The 24692-nt window shown below is 41.8% G+C and overlaps 2 protein-coding genes across 3 annotated transcripts in view; both read left to right on the top strand.

Moving 5' to 3' along the window:
• Positions 1-291: 291 nt before the first annotated feature.
• Positions 292-13900, top strand: LOC138739613 (P2Y purinoceptor 8-like). 2 transcript variants are annotated; one of them, XM_069892006.1, is made up of 2 exons: positions 292-381; positions 4875-13900. In XM_069892006.1, the coding sequence occupies exon 2, from the start codon at positions 4923-4925 to the stop codon at positions 5973-5975; it is 1053 nt and encodes a 350-aa protein (XP_069748107.1). In that variant the 5' UTR covers positions 292-381; positions 4875-4922; the 3' UTR covers positions 5976-13900. The 2 variants fall into 2 exon arrangements, with proteins under 2 accessions (XP_069748107.1, XP_069748108.1); XM_069892007.1 differs by having other exon boundaries at positions 297-381; positions 4878-13900.
• The window catches only part of LOC138739614 (P2Y purinoceptor 8-like), a 73205-nt gene continuing 48825 nt past the window's right edge, over positions 313-24692 (top strand). Inside the window, exon 1 of the mRNA XM_069892008.1 lies at positions 313-381. The gene's annotated coding sequence lies outside the window, so the exon portion shown is untranslated. The remainder of the gene's footprint in view (positions 382-24692) is intronic.

Here is a 24692-nt window from a genome sequence, read left to right as displayed (position 1 = left end):
CACACCATACTTGAAGTGAAAACTGCTGGGTTTCTCTAGCATTGTGTTTTTAAGTCAGACCTAAGCTGACTCATTTGAAAAGTAAAGTGGCCCCTCCATTTCCACCACACTGAAACACAGGTCTGGTAAACATGACCAGGAAAATGCAGAACCTTCTGACTCAAAGACTAAAAATAGGGCAAAGATTTTCTGTTATTTCACTCCACCATAAAATATCTATTTGACTAAACGTGTTCTTTCCATGTTACAGGACTTTTGCAATGAGTTAAGGGTGAAGAAGCAACAAAGCCGGTAACAGAAGCTCGAGTAACAGTGACACTCGTTTTCTCGAAATTGGCAGAGGTTTGAATTATCACCATCCTTTGTGACCAAAAGAATAAGGTATTTCTCATCTTCATTCATCTTTGCAGAGATTAGCTTGTACTGTTGGTTTAAATGAAGTTTCTGGGGAATGGGCCTCAGAGAAGATGTTCAGATCACATTACAATGACCTTAAGGAGGAAACATTTGTTAGCCTATGAGGCAAAGCAGAAGAGTCAATGCACATGAGAAGGATACAAAGCTAAAATGGAACCATTTTGTCTTATGAAAGGTCTAACTCGTCAATTAGATTAACACCAAGTTTTAATATATGCAGTGTGTTGCCAGTGCTGAGATACAGAGTCATACAGCATGGAATAGGCTGTTTGGCCCAACTCATCTAGACTGACCAAAGTGGCTTTGTCCGATTTAGTCCATATGCTTCAAAGTCTTTCTATTCCATATGCCTCGGAACATTGAAATTGTATCCAGTTTCCTCTGGCAACTCATTCCACCTTCTGAGTGAAAAAAAACAAATTGCATCTCAGGTTTCTTTTAAATCTATCCTCTTAAAATTATGTCCTCCAATCTTGAATTGTCTCTCCTAGGAAAAAGACTGTGAGCATTTACTTTATCCATGCCCCTCATGAATTTATAAACCTCGATCAGGTAACCCCTCAGCCTCCGGTAGGGAATAATGACACAGCTTATCTAACCTTATCTAACCTCTCCTACCCCAGCAACATTTTGCTGAATCTCCTGTGCCTCCCGCCACTTCTAATTTAGTGATATCTTAGTGTGATAGGTACAGACATATCACCAATGTATATAGTTACAGTATCTAGAGTATGTAATGACTGTGCTTACAGCGATTGGCTGAGAGCTAAGCCACACCTACTGTCTTGGCCTTAAAGGGTTGTGTCCCTAGCCAGGTCGGATCATTCCGGACTGGGTCGGCCACCTGTGAAGAGCTCCTGTCTTTTGCTAATAAAAGCCTTGGTTTGGATCAACAAGTCTTTGGTTCTTTCAACGAGCTCTTCACTTATTGATAGCTATTGTTTAAACCAGTGATTGTCAACCTTTATTTTTCCACTAACATGCCTCTTTAAGTAAACCTTATGCACCTGGTGCTCTGTGATTGGTAAGGGATTGCTTAAGGTGGTGTGTGAGTGGAAAGAAAAAGGTTGAGAATCACTGGTTTAAAGGTTTCAGGTACACAGGGGAGGAGATGTAAAAGGAAGAGGTGGCTTTGTACTGTTAGACAAGGATTGCTCAGTATTTAGGGTGGATATCAAAGAATGCTCCTCATTTGAGGGTGTGTGTGGGGGGAGAGATTATGAATAAATAGGAGATCACCACTTTGCTGAGGGTGCAGAACAGATCACCTAATGATCAACAGGCAGTAAGGGAACAGAACTGTAGAGAAAGAGCAAAGAGATGTGATTAAACAAAAATAGGGTTATCATACTCAATATGTGGAATGCCTATGACATGCCATTTTAGAGCAACTTGTGGTCAAGCCCACCATAAAAAAGGCAAATCTGGATTTGGGTGCTGTGCAATGAATGGTTCTTGGCTAGTGAGTTTAAAGCAGAGGTTCTCAACCTTTTTCTTTCCCCTCCCATACTACTTAAGTATTCCCTATGACATCAGTGCTCTGTAATTAGTAACAGATTGCTTAAGGTGGTATGTGGGTGGAAAGATAAAGGTTGAGACCTACTGTTCTAGTCAGAATGATAGTTTGGCATTGACCACTTGGGCTGACGAGACTCTTTCTGTGCTGTAGTGTTGGTTCTAAGTATGTGAAGCACAAAATGGTGGAAGGTTTAGGGGTAAATTTTTTGTACACAAAGTTGTGGGTGCATGCCTTACCAGGGTGGGTGGTGGAGACTTAAATATTAGGGGCTTTTAAGAGACTGTTAGACAGGCACATGGACAAAAGCAAAATAGAGGGTGGCAAGGAAGGAAGGGATTTGTTTATTTTTAATAGGAATATATAGGTCAGTACCACACTGTGGGCCTGTACTGTGTTATAATGTTCTATGTTCTAATTAGCAGTAGGTTCCATTATGGACAACAGGAGAAATCTGTGCCGGGAGCCAAAATGTGCAGATGAGGTTTTAAATGAATAGACTTCACTAGTATTGACAAAGTGGACTTTGTAATGGGTGGATTCAACGAAGCGAAGGGTGAAATTCTTTTGCAAGCCTCCATAAGTATACAAGAGATAGCAGATAAAACCCCCAGGGTCTGTTCAGGTTTATCCAAGATGGAAGGCACATGAAGAAATTGGCGCAGCTCTGACTGTGAGTTTTAAATCTTCACTGGACACCAGTTAGGTACCAAATGTTTGAAGGACAGCAAATGTAGCCAGAATGAAGTACAAAAGTCTGCAGATGTTGTGACTGAATTTAAAAAAAAAACATACTGAAATGCTGGAGGTACTCAAATGTGGTCACAGGGAAATGTCTGGTAATTGTAGGCATGAGCATAAGGGATATTATTGAATAAAAAAATTCTGATGGACAGGTCTAATGATCACTTGAAAAGGGAGGGACTAATCAGAGACTCTTTCTTTTTGACCAATCTGATTGAAATTTTGGAAGAGATGACAGGTTATCAGGATGAGGACACTGAAGTCGATGTGTTTCACATTGACCAGAAAGGCCTTTGACAAAGTTCCACATGGGAGACGGGTCAAAGGCTTAGGGCCCTGGGATCCAGAACAAGTTGGTGAATTAGATCCATATTGACTTTGTATTAGCAGGTAGAGGGTTATGGTATACTGAATGCCTCTTACTAGTAGTGCTCCATAGCAAACTCTTTTTTAATGTAATAAATGTGAATGATTTGGATGTGGATGTGGGAATGCATGGTTACACAAAAGAAGGGAGGTAGCCTCAGGCTGCAGGATGATCAAGTCCATGATGGTTTGAGAGGTTTAATGGTCTCATGCTGAAATGCTACTACACAGAGTCCAGAAATGATATGCAGGATTTCAAATTTGTCGTCAACTTCCTTCCACCTAACTAAGCACAAAGCTCAATTCATAGCTCTGAGGGTGAAGATTGGGCTTTAAAATCCTCTCTTGGACACAAGAGTATCAAATTCTATGTGACGGAATACTGCATCGTGGGAGATGCTAATGTCCAATCAGTATCACATTAAAATGTCAACAAAGAATTTGGTACTCCTATCTGCAATTCAAACGAGACATTAAGTTTTGTTTCATCTTCCTTTAATTGTACGCAATATTTCAATGAAGTTCAAAGCTTTATCCTCTGATAGGGGATAGTGGTAGAGGCTGGTACAAAAGGGACATTTAAAGGTTTCTTATACCATCTTTCAGCTATTCCTATCAGGAAAGAGACACAGAAGTATCAGAACCAGTACCAATACCCTGAGAAACAGCCTTATCCCATGAGAAGAATTAAATGAACTGCTCACACTTAACCATCCTAGATGCATTAACCATCCTAGATGCATTAAACAATATATATTATTTTTTATATAGTATATTTATCCTGTTGTTCATCCTAGTCTGTATGTGTGATGTCTGGTTGTGCGTTTGTATGTTTTGCACCAAGGACCGGAGAACACTGTTCTGTTAGGTTGTACCTGTGCAATCAGATGATAAATAAACTTGAACTTGAAGAAAAATAGAGGATTATGGTGCAAGGTAGGGAAGGATTAGATTATTGTGGAGTAGGTTTACATGGATCAACACAGCACTGTGGGCTGAAAGGCCTGTACTGTTTGGTAACATTCTATGTAAAACAGGCAAGTCGGCAGATACTATGGTTGAAGTAAAAACATAATGCTGGAGAAACTCAACAGGTCAAACAGTGTCCTTTATATAACAACATTTTTGGGCTCGAGCCCTTCATCAAGGTTGAAAAATTGAAAACCAATATTTTTTCCGTGCCTTGACGATGGCTCAAGCCCAAAACGTTAGTTATGTACCTTTATCTTTTGAATATAAAGGACACTGTTTGACCTGCTGAGTTTCTCCAGCATTGTGTTTCTACTGTAATGTTCTATCCCTTAATCAACATTATCTATCAATCCACAAGGATAGGCAGCGAGGCAAGGGATGCGAGATGGCACTCTTAATTTTGGATCAGGTAAGGGCGACAGTGCGAGATGCCAGAAGCTTCAAGGAGAAAAAGTGTTGAATCCATCTGTGTAAGGATTACAAATAGTAAAGGGAGAAAACAAGATGATGGGCCATACAAAAGTGCTCCGGCAAACTAGGAGATTAAAAAAAGGAAAGGAACAATTTGAATGCACTGCATCACTTGAGAGCAACAAATTGATTTTGAATGGCAGACAAAACAGATAATTAGGAGGTACCATTTTTCTCCCACATCTGCCAGTAATGATTAGTTGTAAGTATATAAGAAATAGGAGCAGGAGATGGCCATCTGGTCTTCAAATAATCATGCTTGATCTGGTTGTGGACGAGGCTCCATCTACCTGCCATATAATTATTTCTGTTAACATTAAAATGTTACTTCCTTTCAACAGCACAAATTATTATTGAATCTATGTTTCTTTTCTTTTTTTTTTGTCAGAAGAAAATCCATTACATTGTTCCTGTTCCTGGGTCTCTCTAGTTCATTATGACAATGAACAAGAACGAGTTGGACAATGAAACTCTGGAAATGCTTTCAAACCCCACAATTAAGAACATTCTTCCTGTTGTTTACCTCATTGTTGCTCTCATTGGTTTTCCTGGGAACTCCTTCTCTTTGTTCCTGCTCTGCCGATCAAAGCCAAAGACGCCATCCATCGTGTTCATGATTAACCTCACCATTACCGATCTGGTGCTCAGCATCTTTTTGCCCTTCCAGAGCATGTACCATTGGAACGGAAACAACTGGACCTTCGGATCAAGCCTCTGCAATGTGGTCACCGTGCTGTTCTATGCAAACATGTACTGCTCCATCTTAACCATGACATGCATTAGCTTGGAGCGTTATTTCGGAGTGGTGCGAACAATGCACTGTGCCAAGTGGAAGACCAATGCGCATGCTATTCTGGTTTGCTTGGGGATGTGGACAGCTTTACTCATCATCTTGCTGCCTCTGGAGATAAATGATCTGACTTACGAGGTTCCCGCACTGAATATTACCACATGCTTTGACGTTTTGAAGACTGATATGCTTCCTTCCAAAAGCGCTTGGGCTGCCTTCCTCTTCACCTTGTTTGGAATTCTGTTCCTGATTCCGTTTTGCATCATCGTCTACTGTTACATTCGAATCATTGCCAGTCTCATCAAATCCTCCGAAAATCATAGCAGTGCGATGAAACAGAGGGCAATTTGCTTGGCTGTCATCGTGGTCTCAGTGTTCATCACCTGTTTCGCCCCCAACAACTTCATCCTCCTGGGCCACATGATCAACCGGATCTTTTATGAAAGAGGCATTTACAGCGCCTACAAAATCACACTCACTTTGAGTTGCTTAAACAGCTGCTTGGATCCCTTTATTTATTATTTTGCCTCCCAGGAATTTCGCAAGAAATTCAGAGTATATTTTGGCTTAGGGAGCATTACAAGTCAAGGAAGTTACACTGAATGCAGAAGGGAGAGTTTTCTTTCAATGAGGGTGGGGCTGCACCAGCACAATTTAGAGACTCAGATGTCTTTAAAATCACCAAATGGTTCAATGTAGATTAGAGATGCGAGCAGAAAGTGTGATGTCGCACCAAGCCGGGTAAAATTCACCTGATGGGAACTTTATTAGGACAGATTGACATGTTTAGCAATCAATAATGAAACCAAAAGTGACCAATTAATTTTCATCGAGCTTTTCTAGTAGTAGATGGATGAATTCCAAAAAAATTGTGTCTGAATTCAATTGGCAGATTTCACATTCACTTGAACCTTCTGATTCATGGTTCATTGATAGAGTTCAAAGAGAAGGAGGGACAGTGGCAGCTGTGACAAGAATCCGGCCCATCCTTTATGGAGGATGGACGAAAGTTCATTTGAAAAATAATCCATGATGATTCCGAGAACTTGGACAGTGGTTGGTCACTGATGGTGGAACCCCCAAAACATTACATTGTGGGCTTGATAAAGTTGACAGTGGAATCACACACTGAAGGCACTTTGATGTGAGGGTGTGAGTAGAGCGAAGGCTAAAAATTCACAATTCTGTCAAATCGCAGCAACATTTTTGGGAAAGACTCAATGACCTGAAAGGTCAAGCTCATTTTTCTCTCTTAGCAGATGTTTACCTTAACTGCTGTGAAGTTCTTCTTGATTTCATTTTACTCATTGCAAAGCACAAATCTGCATTTTTTTTTCTCAGGGCTTAGCAGAAAACATGAAAGCTGCAAGATCCAGTATCTTAATAATACTGTGTGAACTGTTATTGGAATTATTGGGTATCACATTAAAAAAAAAATCTAGCCAGTTGAAACAACCTTTCATTGCAGTATTTTCAAAACCATATTGTTGAAAAGCAATGGGGTATTTCAAATGAAATTAAGACATTTTTGCATGTACTTTAAGCACATGGTCATAACATTTCATATGTTGATTTATAAATGTGAATATTTGATATTGTTGCATCTTGATGCAAAAGTCTTACCAGGTAAAAAATAGCTTCCCTTGTGAGAAGTTCAAATATGTGGCTTCTTTGGAGCAGAGATGGTTGAGGGAGATTAGAAAAATCTGTTCAAAATCACTAAGTCAGTGCACATCAAGCGACAGGCCCTTTCAAACTGCAGCACCCACGTAGCCCTCCTGGGACCCGGATAAGATTACTGGGTCGTGTGTCCCTTCTGCACCTTTCTAATAGCAGCCAAACCTACCTGTTAAATCACCAACCCAGCAATTTAAGGGGGAATCCTGCTCCTGTGATGACATGGTGAGTAACACATCATTTGCAGCCACAAGGGAATTCCCTGTTCCCTGTGTTCTTTCTGTTCCCTTTCTATTTACAGTTCCAGAGTAACTGAGTGAGCCATTTCCCCTTTCAAATTGGTGTAGGAGGACATCTGACTAAGTTCTACTGGGTTCCCTGACCACCTCCAAGGTAGGTCTGGGACCTGGGTAGATTTTGATTGGGCTTGCCTGGTTCAGCCCTTTCAAATAGTCCTGTGCCTGGGTCTTCAACCTAGTAAATTGCCCGGTTAACCCCATTTTACAAGGTAATTTGAAATTCAAGATCAAGAAGAAAAGGACAAGAATTCAAATCTGTTTCAGGATATCTAGGGGAGACAAAATGAATCTTATTACAGATCATATGTAAATTACATGGTTGAAAGGCATAGACAGAGTAAATGTGGAAAGGTTCTTGTCCAGGACACAACTTCTGGATTGAAGGGTGTCTGTTAAGATCAGAGATGTTTTGGGATTTTTTCATCCAGAGGGTGGTAAATCTTTGGAATTTGTTGCCACAGACGATTGTGGAGGACAGATCATTGGGTGCATTTAAGACAGTGATTGAAAGGTTCTTGATTAGCCAGGTCATCAAAGATTATGGGGAGAAGTGCGACTGAGTGGAGAAATGGATCAGCTCATGATTAAATGGCGGGGTGGACTCGATGGGCTGACTAGCCTATTTTGCACCTACGTTTTATAATTTTATGATCTTATTTGTTCCCTGTGAAGGTGGTAAAAGCTGATTTAGTCATCACTTTCCACAAGGAATTGGATAGATATGTGAAGAAAAAATGTTAGCAGGGTTAAGTAGGAAATGGAGAAGTAAGCTTGTTCTTACAATATTGCCAGAGTCTCAATTTACCAAAAATGTCCATATTGGCTGAAATGATTCTACATTCCTAAAATCTGTCATGTCAAATACAATGTTTATGCAGATAAGATGCTGGAGAAGAGTGAACTGTTTCCAAAGTGGGTGCAACGTCAGTTAATGGGAGCATTCAAACTTCTATGTAAACTCCATATAACCATATAACAATTATAGTACAGAAACAGGCCATCTCGGCCCCTCTAGTCTGTACCAATTCAAGTGATCTCCTCTAGTCCCTCTGGCCTGAACCCTACCCATAACCCTCATGCACCTATCCAACTTTTTCTTAAATGACAAAATTGACCCTGTCACAACCACCTCTTCTAGAAGGTCATTCCACTCAGCCACCACTCTCTGAGTGAAGAAGCTCCCTCTCATGTTACTTCTAAACTTTGGCCCCCTAACCCTTAACTCATGACCTTTTGTTTTAATCTCACCTACCCGCAAGGGGAAGAGCCTATTCACATCTATTCTATCTATCCCCCTCATAATTTTAAATACCTCTATCAAATCCCTCCTCAACCTTCTACGCTCCAATGAATAAAGACCCAGTCCACTCAATCTTTCTTTGTATCCTAGATACTGCAATCCAGACATTTTAGTAAATTTTCTCTGCACCCTTTCTACCTTATTGATATCCTTCCTATAATTTGGGGACCAGAACTGCACATAATATTTCAAATTTGGCCTCACCAATGCCTTGAACAGTCTCAACATCACCTCCCAGCTCCTTTATTCTATACTTTGATTTATAAAGGCCAGCATACAAAAAGCCTTCTTTATCACTCTATCCAAATGAGAGCCCACTTTCAAAGAACGATGAACCATTATTCCAAGATCCCTCTGTTCCTCTGCATTCCTCAATGGCCTCCCCGTCACTGCATATGTCCTGTTTTGATTATTCATCCCAAAATGAAGCATTTCACACTTATCTACATTAAACTCCATCAGCCACCTTTCAGCCCACTCTTCTAAGCGTCAAAATCCTTCTGCAGTCCACAAAAACCATCTTCACTGTCCACAACTCCCCCTATTTTTGTATCGTCTGCATATTTACTCACCCAATTTGCCACTCCATCATCCAAATCATTAATGTAAATGACAAGCAACAAGGGACCCAACACCGATCCCTGAAGCACACCGCTCATCACCAGCCTCCATCCTGACAGACTCTCTGTCATCCACCATGACTCTCTGGCATCTACCTTGTAGCCACTGTTGAACCCATCTGACTATCTCAACATTAATACCTAGTGCCTGAACCTTCCTTATCAACCTTCCACGTGGAATCTTTTCGAAGGCCTTACTGAAATCCATATAGACAACATCTACTGCTCTACCCTCATCAACCTTCCTAGTCCTCCTCTAAAAATTCAACAAGATTTGTCAAACATGACCTTCCTCACACAAACCCATGTTAGGTGTCCCTGATCAGTCCCTGCCTCTCTAGATACTTATACATATTATCTCTAAGAATAATTTCCATTAGTTTTACTGACCACTGACATCAAACTTACTGGTCTATAATTGTTGGGCCTACACCTGGAGCCCTTTTTAAACAGAGGAACCACATTTTCGACATGTCAATCCTGCGGCACCATGCCCCCTCTAGTGACTTTTGAAAAATCACTGTCAGAGCCTCTGCTATTTCCTCGCTGACTTTCCTCAAGGTCCTGGGGAAAATCCCGTCGGGGCCCAGAGAATTATCCACATTTATATGCCTCAATAGTTCCAACACCTGCATCTTTTTCACGAGATGAGATCTTGTTGCTCTGAGTTACTGAGTTTAACCCTGATGCACTGAAAGATTTTGGATCCCAGGATTAGGAAGGGCAGTATGGTTAGTGCAGCTAACATACAGCACCAGAGACCCAGGTTCAAATCTGGCCCTGGCTATAAAGAATTTTCCACCGTGTGCTCAGATTTCCTGCCACCCTTCAAAACATACAGAGTTGTAGGTTAATTGATTTGGGGGGAAAGGGCTCATGGGCCGGAAGGGCCTGTTACTGTGGTGTATGCCTAAATTGAAAATAAATCATTTAAAAATGAGAAGGAAATTTCATCTGCTCAGTAAAATCTGCTGACCCACTTCAATTCTGATCTCCAATACAGTCTGTGTGGAAATTGCACATCCTCCCATGGACTGCATGGCTTTTTACCTGAGTGCTTCAGTTTCATCCCACCTCTGAAAGACATGCAAGTTTATATGGCCATTTTAAATTCTCCCTAATGCTTGGGTTAGTTGTAGAATCTAGTGGGAGATCTTGCAAAGATGAGGGAAAATAAAAATGAGATTAATGTCGCATTTGTGTAATGGATTCTTTCTTGATATTAGCATGGACTCTATGGGCCCAATGGGCCTCTTTCAGTGCTGTATGACCCCGTGACTCTTTCACAAATTGATTACTCTTCCCTAAATAACGATTCACTCTGAAGATTTCCTTGAATGCAACAGTGTATAATATTTATTTGTTGCAAGTAACTTTTTCATAGTCAACTATCAATTCAATTTCTTTTTTTTTTATAAAACCACTGGAACCTAAGTCCCTTCTCTTGACATTCTGGAAAGAATCCACTGGCCATCAATTTAACTGGTAATTAGTAACCATTATAGTGAAAAAGATCCCTTTCCCCACTAGTCTACTTTCTCAGTATTAATCATCTGAACATATTCTTTACAGAGTTAAAATGGCATCTGATGTAATGGCAGGATTATATCCAACAAGATTTAATTAATGAACCATACCTTAAACAGAATTGCTGATCTAATATGCTTTCCCAGCAGGACGTTTGCTTCAGAATATTTTATCAAGTTGTAATCCAAAGATACAAACTGTGGTGGAACACGGTAGTGCAGGTTTGATCTCACTAGACAGTACAGGCTGGCCCACCTTGGACCCTGTAACTCCTCCCCGTAGATTCCCAATAAAGGCTGATGGCCCTAGACTCCTCCCTGTACACCAGCCTTGGATCCGGGCCAGCATCATGTAGAGCCATGCCCGATGTTTCTGGATATGAAAGCTTAAATCACTTGGTTCGTGTCAACTCGTGATTATTGATGGCGCCACACAAACATAAATATCGAAATGCCATTCCAACGCAGTCAAGATGGTGTGCCACACAATTGCTCCTATCATCTTGCACAGGAGATAGTAAACCAAACCTCTAATGTGGATGGCTGTGTTTTACTCATACATGCACACCAGCGTGTGTGATGGACAATACAACACATTGTCCTCTGCATATTATTTGGTATACATGCACAACAACCCATATGTTATCCAACATGCAACAACTTACTACTTGTACATGCTTTTTATATCACTACTATATTCTCATTCACTCTATGATGCTTCTTTGCTTCCATCTATACTACAGAAATTGAAATAAGTGAAAAATTTTCTCCTTGAAGTCTATAAAAAAAACGGCCAATAACAAACATGAAAACGCTTTAGAAACTCAGCTGGTCAAAAAGTGTACATTATGTAGCAAAGTTAAAGATGCGTAACTAACGTTTCATACCTCTTCTTCAAGGTATGGAAAAATGTCAGCAGGCGGTCAAACAAAATGGTGGCCAGGCAGAGGAGCCCGGTCCCAAAGGTAATAGGTGGATAAAGGAGGGAGAGCACACCAGCAAGCAGAGGAGGGATGGCTTTGTGAATGGAGAGGGAAGGGGGTGGAGAGCTGGAGGAAAGAAGGCAAAGGGAACAGAGAGTAGGCTAGCAGAAACTGGAGAAGTCAATGTTTATGCCCGCTACACTATCAATAAGACCAAAAGACTGGAGTTGCAGGACAACAGGTTTATTGTTACCATAAGACTTGGACATGCTTCTGTTCTGGCCCGATCCCAGGACTCGTACTGTGGGAGGGACTTGTCTTACGTGCCTTTATTAGCGGATTCCAGAGGGTGGAGTCACCGAGGGAAGGCAAGCCAACCATACATATGAACCATACATAGACACAGTGCCACTAACCAAGTAACAGTATACAGTGGTGTATCACCACATTGCCATCAGGTTGGAGAGAGCCCAGATAGAAAATCAGGTATTGTTTATCCAATTTGTCTTGGTGAGATTGCACACGAGGCCATGGAAAGATGTGAGCATGGGAGAGGGGCGCGGAATTGAAGTGGTTGGCCACTGGGAGATCCCTGTCACTGATGCGGGCAGAGCAAAGGTGCTCAGCGAAGAGATCATCCAGCCTGCGTCCAGTCTCTCTGATGTAAAGAAGGCCACAAAGAGAGCACTGGATGAAGTAGATGACTCCCGCGGATGCACAAGGGAAGTGTTGGTTCGCTTGAAAGGACTGATGGTGAGGGAAGATCTTGATCAGGGCCATTTGGTGTGCTTTTCCTTTTGCATGTTGTATCAAGATTTTTTTTAAATCCTGCATCTTCCATTGTTGAGAATTTAGCTGCTTGTTTGATCTAGGGTCATGTTTCCTATTAGCAATGAAAGGAGGAAAATAGTGTCATCCTGACCCTTTGGCTGTTGAATGGAGCAAAAAGATATATTGAAATCCAAAGAATATCATGATTGGCAAAGATAAGGTTGAAAGGCAGCACTTTTTTTCGCAGGGGAGGAGAGGCAAACATCAGAGGACATCTTTACAAAGAGAAGGGAGGAGGGGAGGCATCAGAGATATTTTTTGTGGGTGCCTATAATGCATAGGAGGCTGGAACAATGGGGGCATTTAAGAGACTCTGAGACAGGCACATGGATGAAAGAAAACTAGAGGGTTATGAGGCAGGGAGGGACTCGATTTTATTTTTGTTTGGAGGCATATATATTTTGGCACAACATCGTGGGCCAAAGGGCCTGTATTGTATGGTAATGTTCTACTTTCCATGCTTTAGAATTAATGCCACCCACCACTAATTTAGGTGACAGGGAAACAAAGCCTCACTTAAAGCAACACCAGATGGAAAATCTTGCAAGAACGTTCTTTAATTTATTTAAAAACTACGGTAGGAAGATTCTGGTCAGTGATATTAAAGCACAGCTCTTCTAAATTTGTTTGAGTGGCCTGTGGGTGAGGAATTGACCCTGATTATAAATTCAGGATAAATCCAAGGCTGTTGACCTCTCCTGCCTATCCTCAGTGTTACATCTTGTTAGGTGGCCTTCATTAACCAAACTGGGAATATATTCCATACATTCTAAGGATCTCAAATAAAGGTCCTCTCATTCTTTTGAACCTCTGACTGTTCATTGGTATCTTTCAAGTAATCTTTTACGAACTAGTTACATTGGTACAAATCTCACTGACAGCCCTGGTGCTGCTCTGGATTTCTTCTGAAAGCTGAGACATCAATTTCCAAAAGAAATGTAACAAGGTTGAAAGGTAACTTCTGAAATGTTATTTAGTATTTATAATTACATTTTAGCTGGAAAGCAGACCAATGCTTGGGCATAAAGGATGGGCTGAATGAGTACTTGGTTTAAATTAAATTTTATTCACAGCGTGGTAGAAGCCAAATCCAGATACTTAAACCCGTGCCTCCAAATTTAACCCAAATTAATCTACCACTCCGTACGTTCCGGAAGGTGGGATGAAACCGGAATGCCTGGAGGAAACCCACGGAGGCACGGAGAGAATGTACAAATTTCTTCCAGACTCTAATTCGGGGTACTGGCACTGTAAAAGCGTTGTGCTAACCATGTTGCTCTGGAGATAGAGGGTTGATCTTCTGATCTTACATTATCTTGCACTTATTAATAATTTGCTTATTTTGTTTGCACCAATGCATTACTGCCTGACGATTGGCAATTGCTTCAATGATCCCTATGTCTCAAATACCATTAAATAAATAATATTTTGACTTTATTGAAATAAAAGTGACTTTGTGATTTTTTAAATTCATTTCATCAGTAACAGGCTGGTGGACAAAGTATTAAGTTTTTTTAAAAAATGTGAGCCTGTCTCTCAATGTCTATCCCGATATTTTGCAAACATCCCCTCTCTCAGTTTGTTTTACAGGTCTTAGTATTGTTCTTGCTCTGAGTCAGATGGAGGATTCGTCCTTTTACGGTCTCCAATGCCACTTTGAAACAATGGGAAAAGAAGGGAATAAAAAATTTATCTGATTGTTTTTCTGAGGGTTGTTTTTGTTCCTTTGACGAATTACAAAGGAAATATGGTATTAGTGCAAATTCTAAATTTGTATATTATCAATTAAGATCTTTTGTAAAACAGTTATGTGGTCGACAGATGATTTTATTGCCTGAATCTAGTTTTGAAGAATATGTACTTTCAATACCAAAAAAGGGATATATATCTGATTTGTATTGTATTTTACAAGAAATTGATAGTAAAAAAGACTGGGATAAAGATAAGTTGAAATGGGAAAAAGATTTAGGACATAAAATAGCTGAAGAAGCTTGGATGGAAATTTGTCAGAATAGTATTCGGAAATTAATTAATGCTAGACTAGCGACGATTAATTATAATTTTATTCATCAGCTATATTTAATGCCGGAGAAATTTAAAAAATTTGGTTTTAGTAAGTTGGATTCTTGTTTTTGATGTGATCAGACGGCCAGTACTTTTTTGCATACTGTTTGGCTTTGTGATCGATTGCAACAGTTTTGGAAAGGTATTCAATCTGTTTTTAACAGTTTATATAATATCCATCTTGTATTAGATCCCGATATATTTTTATTAGGGAATATACAATCATTAATCGATTTAGGTTTAGAGGATTATCAGATTTCATTTATTTATTTAGCTTTAGTTGTGGCTAAGAAATGTATAGCACTTACTTGGAAAGATAGAAATATACTAACTTTAGATAAGTGGTATTTGGAAATGAAATTTTGTTTGACTATGGAAAGGATATCTTTTTCAATTCAGGATAAGATGTCTTTTTATAAGTTAAAGTGGACTCCGTTTGCTAATTATATGTATTTAAGTTTGATTTAAATATATGTTTAAGTGTGATATTTTAGTATTGACAATTTTTTTTTGTTGTTGTTAGAATTTTTTTAGGTTAAGTTTTATCTCTTTTTTGTAAGTGGGTTTTTTTATATATATAATATTGTCAATTTTATTAACTCTTCACTCTTTATTTTGGGGGGAGGGTTGGACTAATTTTAAGTTAGACTATTAATATTGTGTTACAATTTACAGGGGGGTATTTTGTGTAGTTTTCTGATGTAATATTGTAATCATACCATTTTATTTTTTTTCTATTTTTCCTCCGTTGGGCACCACCCTCCTGTGGATGTCTCCACTGCAATCTCCTGCAGACCATCTGTTTACCTCCGTTGGGCACCACCCTCCTGTGGATGTCTCCACTGCAATCTCCTGCAGACCATCTGTTTACCTCCGTTGGGCACCACCCTCCTGTGGATGTCTCCGCTGCAATCTCCTGCAGACCATCTGTTTACCTCCGTTGGGCACCACCCTCCTGTGGATGTCTCCGCTGCAATCTCCTGCAGACCATCTGTTTACTTCCGTTGGGCACCACCCTCCTGTGGATGTCTCCACTGCAATCTCCTGCAGACCATCTGTTTACCTCCGTTGGGCACCACCCTCCTGTGGATGTCTCCACTGCAATCTCCTGGAGACCATCTGTTTACCTCCACTGGGCACCACCCTCCTGTGGATGTCTCCACTGCAATCTCCTGCAGACCATCTGTTTACCTCCGTTGGGCACCACCCTCCTGTGGATGTCTCCACTGCAATCTCCTGCAGACCATCTGTTTACCTCCGTTGGGCACCACCCTCCTGTGGATGTCTCCACTGCAATCTCCTGGAGACCATCTGTTTACCTCCGCTGGGCACCACCCTCCTGTGGATGTCTCCGCTGCAATCTCCTGGAGACCATCTGTTTACCTCCGTTGGGCACCACCGTCCTGTGGATGTCTCCGCTGCAATCTCCTGCAGACCATCTGTTTACCTCCGTTGGGCACCACCCTCCTGTGGATGTCTCCACTGCAATCTCCTGGAGACCATCTGTTTACTTCCGTTGGACACCACCCTCCTGTGGGTGTCCCCACTGCAATCTCCTGCAGACCATCTGTTTACCTCCGTTGGGCACCACCCTCCTGTGGGTGTCCCCACTGCAATCTCCTGCAGACCATCTGTTTACTTCCGTTGGACACCACCCTCCTGTGGGTGTCCCCACTGCAATCTCCTGCAGACCATCTGTTTACCTCCGTTGGGCACCACCCTCCTGTGCACTTACTCACTTACAAGGAGCATAAAATTTGTGAGCAACTGAAAATTTCTAATACCTTATTACCTTCAATGGGAGTCAAGAGCGCATTCATTTTAATGATACAGCACTGTAGAAAACTTTTACGGCCCATGAAACCCACGCCTCCCAATTGCACCCAGTTAACCTGCCAGCCCCTTACATTTTTGGAGGGTGGGAGGAAACTGGAGCCCTGGGCGAAAACCCCACGCAGGTCACAGAGGGAAGATACAAACAGCGCTGGATTTGAATCAAGTTCACTCATGTAACAGCATTGCACTATCTGCTAAGCTAACCGTGCCACCTTTGTGGAATATCGTGCCTCATGGATAAGCAAATTTGAGTGGATAAAAGGGAAATAGATGGTGATTTGTGAATGAGGACCAGCTGCTGCCAAATGTTTAGGGGGCATGGGGAATAAAGAAGAAGTTGCAGTGAATGAAGCTGGCTACTTAAACCACAGGACATAGTGAATCGGCAGCAAATATATTCACATCAGGTTAGTTCACCAAATCACTTCATACATTGGATCCATTGCATATAACTACACAGACTTTCCACAAGGAGAGCTGCATCTGACTTCTTTCCATTTCTGGGGAAGTACAAGTTCCACTCTGTATCCTAATGTAATTGGTAGTAATCCCAATGTTGCATAATGAATCTGGATCAAATTCTTGCTCTACTCTTATATTTATACTAAATCAATATATTGTGTAAAAAATACTAAATATGTCTATATTAAGAATTGAATGGGGCTACAAGAGTTGCATGGTGCATCTGAACTTGTGCATGAAAAATAAATTGATGCATGGAATGTAAAAGGTTGGCCACCCCTGGTCTACACCTCAAAACCTCCTGCCTTTTCAAGGTCTCCCTGTAAGCAGAATTGAAGGTCAGTCTTAAGGATGTATGCCATGATTGTAGCACACAACAACAAAAAAGTTGGGTCATACATTATTGTGTTGATGTGTAGCATTAAACCAGTTGCTGTTGAAGATTTCCATATATAACCATGTAACAATTTACAGTATGGAAACAGGTCATATCAGCCCTTCTACTCCACTATTTCCACCTACCCACTCCCTTGTCCATAACCCTCCAACCCCCTCATATCCTTGTACTCATTTTACCTCCTCTTAAATGACAGAGTTGACCCTTCCCCAACTACCTCTCATTCCACTCAGCCACCATTCTCTGAGTGAGGAAGCATCCTCTTATATTACTCCTAAAGTTTTGCCCCCTAACCCTTAGCTTATGACCCCTTGTTCCAATCTCACCTATCCTCAGGGGAAGAGCCTATTCACATCTACCCTATCTATTCCCTTCATAATTTTAAATGCCTCTATCAAATTCCCTCTCAACCTTCTACGCTCCAATGAATATAGTCCCAGTCTACTCAATCATTCTCTATATTCAAGATACTGCAATCCAGGTAACCTTTTTATTAACCTTCTTTGCACCCTTGCAACCTTATTTATATCCTTTCTATAATTTGGAGACCAGAACTGCACACAATACTCCAAACTTGGCCTCACCAATGCCTTAAACAGTCTCAACATCACCTTCCAGCTCCTTTATTCTATGCTATGATTTATAAATGCAAGCATACCTCACCACTTCAGACCTTGAAGAGGCAGGAGGTTTTGAGGTGTAGACCAGAGGTGGCCAACCTTTTACATTCCATACATCAATTTATTTTTCATGCACGAGTTCAGATGCACCATGCAACACTTGTAGCCCCATTCAATTCTTAATATAGACATATTTAGTATTTTTACACAATATATTGATTTAGTATAAATATAAGAGTAGAGCAAGAATTTGATCCAGATTCATTGATGCAACATTGGGATTACTACCAATTACATTAGGATACAGAGTGGAACTTGTACTTCCCCAGAAATGGAAAGAAGTCAGATGCAGCTCTCCTTGTGGAAAGTCTGCGTAGTTTTATGCAATGGATCCAATGTATGAAGTGGTGAGGTATGCTTGCATTTATAAATCATTGCATAGAATAAAGGAGCTGGGAGGTGATGTTGAGACTGTTTAAGGCATTGGTGAGGCCACGTTTGGAGTATTGTGTGCAGTTCTGGTCTCCAAATTATAGAATGGATATAAATAAGGTTGCGAGGGTGTAAAGAAGGTTTATAAAAATGTTATCTGGATTGCAGTATCTTGAAGCTTTCCTCACCACCCTATCTACATGGGAATCTATCTTCAAGGAAAGCTGAGCCATTATTCCAAAATCCCTCTGTTCCTCTACATTCCTCCCCTTCACTGCATACACCCTATTTTGGTTATTCTTCCCAAAATGAAGCACCTCACACTTATCTACATTAAACTCCATCTGCCACCTTTCAGCCCACCTTTCCAAACAGTCCAAATGCTTCTGTAGTCCATGAAAACCTCTTTATTTTTGTATCATCCACATATTTACTCACCCAATTTACCACCCCATTATTCAAATCATTAATATAAATGACAAACAACAAAGGACCCAACACCGATCCCTGAGGCACACTGCTCATCACTGGCCTCCATCCTGACAGACAGTTGTCCATCATGACTCTCTGGTGCCTATCTTCCAGCCACCGCTGAACTCATCTGACTAAATTAATCCCTAGAGACTAAACCTTCATCACTAACTTTTCATGTGGAACTTTATCGAAAGCCTTACTCAAATCCTAATACACCACATCAACTGCTCTACCTGTAATAAATCAAGTCAAGCCAAGTCAGGTTTATTGTCATCCGTTTGCACAAGTACAACCTGATCATTTTCCGGTCCTCGGTGCAAACCATGCAGATGCACAAACAGACATAACACACATCCAAACAAATAATATATATGCAGGACTACTATTCACATAAACTAATAAATCAATAAATATAGTTTCAAGTCCTGTTTGTATTTTTTCTTTGATGCAATTTAGCAGGTTGGGGATTTCACTGTTGTGAGGACCTGAAGTGGCCACTGTAACCTTGTGCATCACCATTTTTCTTTTCAACAATATCCAAAATGGGATGCGTGTTATTGAGGGAACGTCCAGAGGGATACCCTGCACTGAGTGCTTATTCCTTTACCCTCTCCTGACTGTCACCCAGCAACCTTCTTCCTGCCTCCTAGGTGTGACTGCATTCCTGTAACTCCTGGCACTTAATATTTGAGTGCTTTGTCCATGTAATTGCCATATCCCCTTCAGTCTGTACCTGGTTGGCCACAGGGAACTGAAAGCATTCTATGCAGGCAGAAGGGATTTCAAAACTGTTTCTTCCTTTCCATATTGACTCTTCTGTTATTCGATGCCAATGTTTCAATTTCTGAACTCAATTTTAGTGTAGTAAATAGCTAACAATGTTGTAAGGAGAAAGAGGAGCCTTTATTTTCAGGAAAGGGACTTGTTGTAGAAAATGGGCTTGGTCAGGCAAAGTTGGGTGAGAAGTCATTCGATAGAATCGACAAAATCAAGCAAAGCTTAAAAAGGGCATTAAGGGGAAAGCAACTTCCATTAACAGATAACCTAAAGATTGGTTGAGGGGAAAGGGCTTGTTCTGAAAGTGACAGGCCAAAATTCCTTTATTGTCATGTAATAAAAACAGTGCAATGTTACACAGAATTTGCTTTAGTCTGTCATAACGAAAACAGATTCACCATCAGCAGAAATTGCCTGAAGCGCCTCTTACTGTCAGAGAAAGGAAAGGAAAAGAGAGTTCCCCCGGAGTTACCAAGTGCCTGTGGATTCACCTCCAGTGATCCCGTAGCTTCTGCAAGCACACAGACTTCAGACCAAACCATCGGTCACCCGAGCTCCAGATCCAAACTGCCAACACCATCAGGAAACCTTCAGTGCCCTGGTACCCTCTCACATCCAATACCTGATATCCCTTCAGCCAGTCTCAAGCAAGTGCACCACCTGGTGTGAATCCCTCGACCGCAGTCTCCAGCAGCCCACAACCTGCATGGATTCCTCGCTTCGAGTCGCCAACAGCCCAGAGCCTGTGGTTTCTTCAGCTGCAGACCCCTCACTGGTCCGGCCCCATGTTCACGGTCCTGTGGATCATCTCCTCTGTCTCTCATTCTCAGATGTGAGGTATTCTCCTCATGTTCTAGTGCCCTGTGCCTGACCTTTGCTTCCCCGGAGATGGCAACCCCTCATTGTCTCTGCCGATCATAGGCACTCCCATCTTGGGCGTAGAAGCCGCAGTTGCAGAATTTTTTTAAATAAAACCACTGACCACTCCATTAACAGGCTGTTTAAAGCCTGTATGAGCCAACAGCCCTCAGACTGTGTGGCTGGACCCCATGGGGGTGCACTGTGTCTTCGCTGACCACACTCCCCTGGTCTGCACCAGCGGCAGTGCTGCTTTTATAGCAGTTCCAGCAGACATTATTACAAATTGCTTACGATTTGCAACTCGACAACTGTAAAGATAAGTTTTGATTATTTTTTTTTAAGTTTGGCATATACCAAGGTTACAAGACCTTATGGCCCTTGAGCATGTGCTTCACAAATTGACCAGCAAGTCTCATAAATTTTTGGAAGTTGGGAGAAAACTGAAGCACCCATAGGAAACTCACACAGACATGGGGAAAATAGAACATTGAACACAGAATGCTACAGCACAGGCCCTTCATCCCATGAAGTTGTGCTGTTCTATATATTCCTGCCAAGAAAACTAAACCCTTCCTACCTCATAACCTTCTATTTTTCTTCCATCCATGTGCCTGTCCAAGAGTCTCTTAAATGCCTCTATTGTTTCAGCTTCCACTACCCCCCCCCCAGGCAATGCATTCCAGGCACCTACAACTCTGTAAAAATCTTACCCCTGATGTCTCCCCTACCCTGCAAAAAAAGGCGCTTGCTGTCCACCTTATCTATGACTCTCTAAAGCTTGAAGACCTCTATTAAGGCACCTCTCATTCTTCTTCAATCCAAAGACAAAATTCAAGCTCAGCTAATTTTGCCTCATAAAATATTTTCCAATCCAGGCTTAATCCTAGTAAATCTCATCTGGATCCTCTCCATAGCTTCCAATCTTTTTTCTAATGAGGCGGCAAGAATTGAACACAATATTCTAATTGTGGTCTCACTTGAGACTTGTGGAGTTGCAACATGACCTTTTGACTCTTGAACTCAATCCCCCTATTAATGAAGCCCATCATCCCATAGGCTTTCTTAACTATCCCATCAACCTGCATGGTGATCTTATATGGATTTGGACCCCAAGGTCCCTCTTTTCTTTCACACTGTTAAGTATCCTACCATTAACCTGTGCTCACCCCTCAGTTTTGACACTTAGCTGTGCATCTGTCACTTTTCTGCCCAACTCTGCATGCTGTCCACATTCTTTTGCAACCTATGACGAACAACCTTCAACAATACTCACCACTATTCCAACCTTCATATCATCCACACACCTACTAACTCATCCTTCTACTTCATCTGGGTCATTTATGGGGTGATATGTAATTACACCACTAGGTCACCAGGGGTCATCCCGGTGTATATAAAGCAGTCGAGACTTACAGTCTAGCCTTCCCAGTTCATCTTGCAGAGAGACAAGACCTCTTAGTGTATTTAGTAGTTTATTAAAGCTGCCGTGATGGAGGACCTCAGTTTTCTTCAGGCTGACTTCCAGGCCAAACACTTTGGCAGTTTCCGCAAAGCAGGACGTCAAGCGCTGAAGAGCTGGCTCTGAATGGGCAACTAAAGCGGCATCGTCTGCAAAGAGTAGTTCACGGACAAGTTTCTCTTGTGTCTTGGTGTGAGCTTGCAGGCGCCTCAGATTGAAGAGACTGCCATCCGTGCGGTACCGGATGTAAACAGCGTCTTCATTGTTGGGGTCTTTCATGGCTTGGTTCAGCATCATGCTGAAGAAGATTGAAAAGAGGGTTGGTGCCAGAACACAGCCTTGCTTCACGCCATTGTTAATGGAGAAGGGTTCAGAGAGCTCATTGCTGTATCTGACCCGACCTTGTTGGTTTTCGTGCAGTTGGATAATCATGTTGAGGAACTTTGGGGGACATCCGATGCGCTCTAGTATTTGCCAAAGCCCTTTCCTGCTCACGGTGTCGAAGGCTTTGGTGAGGTCAACAAAGGTGATGTAAAGTCCTTTGTTTTGTTCTCTGCACTTTTCTTGGAGCTGTCTGATGGTCCTCCATCAGCCAGCTCCCCACCATGACTACCAGCCCCCCCACATCTCCATCGGGCACACAAAACTCAAAACAGTCAACCAGTTTACCTCTCTCGGCTGCACCATTTCATCAGATGCAAGGATCGACAATGAGATAGACAACAGACTCGCCAAGGCAAATAGCGCCTTTGGAAGACTACACAAAAGAGTCTGGAAAAACAACCAACTGAAAAACCTCACAAAGATAAGCGTATACAGAGCCGTTGTCATACCCACACTCCTGTTCGGCTCCGAATCATGGGTCCTCTACCGGCACCACCTACGGCTCCTAGAACGCTTCCACCAGCGTTGTCTCCGCTACATCCTCAACATCCATTGGAGCGCTTACATCCCTAACGTCGAAGTACTCGAGATGGCAGAGGTCGACAGCATCGAGTCCACGCTGCTGAAGATCCAGCTGCGCTGGGTGGGTCACGTCTCCAGAATGAAGGACCATCGCCTTCCCAAGATCGTGTTATATGGCGAGCTCTCCACTGGCCACCGTGACAGAGGTGCACCAAAGAAAAGGTACAAGGACTGCCTAAAGAAATCTCTTGGTGCCTGCCACATTGACCACCGCCAGTGGGCTGATAACGCCTCAAACCGTGCATCTTGGCGCCTCACAGTTTGGCGGGCAGCAACCTCCTTTGAAGAAGACCGCAGAGCCCACCTCACTGACAAAAGGCAAAGGAGGAAAAACCCAACACCCAACCCCAACCAACCAATTTTCCCCTGCAACCGCTGCAATCGTGTCTGCCTGTCCCGGATCGGACTTGTCAGCCACAAACGAGCCTGCAGCTGACGTGGACTTTTTACCCCCTCCATAAATCTTCGTCCGCGAAGCCAAGCCAAAGAAAAAGAAAGAAAGCTGCCTTATACTCACACTGCTGGTGTGGTTATTGTCAGTACAATTTAATAAACTAATATGTACACTAAGAGGTCTTGTCTCTCTGCAAGATGAACCTGGAAGGCTAGACTGTAGCTCTAGACTGCTTTATATACAAGGTCACCAGGATATCCCCTGGTGACCTAATGGTGTAATTAAATATCACCACAATTTATAAAAATCCCAAACACCTCCAGGCAGAATACTTTTGCTCCAGAACTACTATCTGCTTTCTTTTGGCAAGGCAATTCTGAATCCCTAAATCCCATGCCTCATGACTATCTGAATGAGTCTCTGATGGGTGACCTTGCCAAATGCCATACTAAACTCCGCATAGACCACACCTACCACCCTACGCTCATCAATTTATTTTGTTACCTCCTCAAAATACTCAATGAGACTCGAGAGGTATGACCTTCCCCTCACACGGCCTTGCTGGCTATCCCTGAGAAGACTGTACTTCTCCAAATGTTTCAAAATCTTGCTCTTAAGAATTCCCTCCAATAGTTTGCACACAGCACTGATGCAAGACTAAATCCTCTATAATTCCCAGGTTTCTCACTATTACCTGTTTAAACAAGAGGACCACTGTTTTCCATTTTTTCAATCCTCCGGCACCTCCCCTGTGGCCAACGAGGGTGCAAAAATCATAGCCAATGCCCCAGCTATCTCTTTCCTTCCTTCCCTCCCACAGCAATCTTTTCCAGTCAAAGAGACTTATTAATCCTAATTTTATTTAATAATTTTATAACCACATCCATACATACATATTGAATAAAAGTATACATAAAAAATACATGTGGTATATATGAAATCCTAATTTTTTTTTAGGAAGATCCCTCCTTTTTTCCTTAAGCGGCTCTACCTTCACTCTCCTTATCCTTCAGACCTTCACGTATGGCATAGAACAGATGAGAGTTCTCCTTAATCCTACTTGTCAAGGCCTTCTCATGCTGCCTTCAAGCTCTCCTAAGTCCTTTCTTAAATTCCTTCCTGGCTACCATATATTTCTTGTGTGCCCTTCCTATTTTTTACTCCCTAAATCTAATGTATGCATCCTTCTTCCTCCTTACCACCTGCCTCACCTCTTTTATCAACCATGGTTCCCTTTACTACCATATTTTCCCTATCTCTTGTTAGGTCTGCTTTGTTCATGAATGAGTGAGACAAACACCAGGCTGAGTCGAAATCAGGGTTCTTTGTTCTTTATTACCGGATTGTAACACTTGCGACTAACCATGTTAGTCGGAGAATGCATTCTGCCGTTATCAGCAAAATGGTGATTTTTTATACCCTTGGATACATGCTTAGAACATCATCATATCATTACTTGTCCAATGACTAAAACTGTTGCTATCCTTTCCCTGCTAGC

Source organism: Narcine bancroftii, chromosome 7, assembly GCF_036971445.1.
Source record: "Narcine bancroftii isolate sNarBan1 chromosome 7, sNarBan1.hap1, whole genome shotgun sequence".
NCBI lineage: Eukaryota > Metazoa > Chordata > Chondrichthyes > Torpediniformes > Narcinidae > Narcine > Narcine bancroftii.
The sequence above is the reverse complement of the archived record's forward strand: the minus strand, read 5'-3'. Positions and strand labels throughout refer to the sequence as shown.

What these genes read in the sequence shown, in the direction of transcription:
- LOC138739613 (XM_069892006.1), top strand. Translation starts at nt 4,923, where the DNA reads ATGACAATGAACAAGAACGAGTTGGACAATGAAACTCTGGAAATGCTT.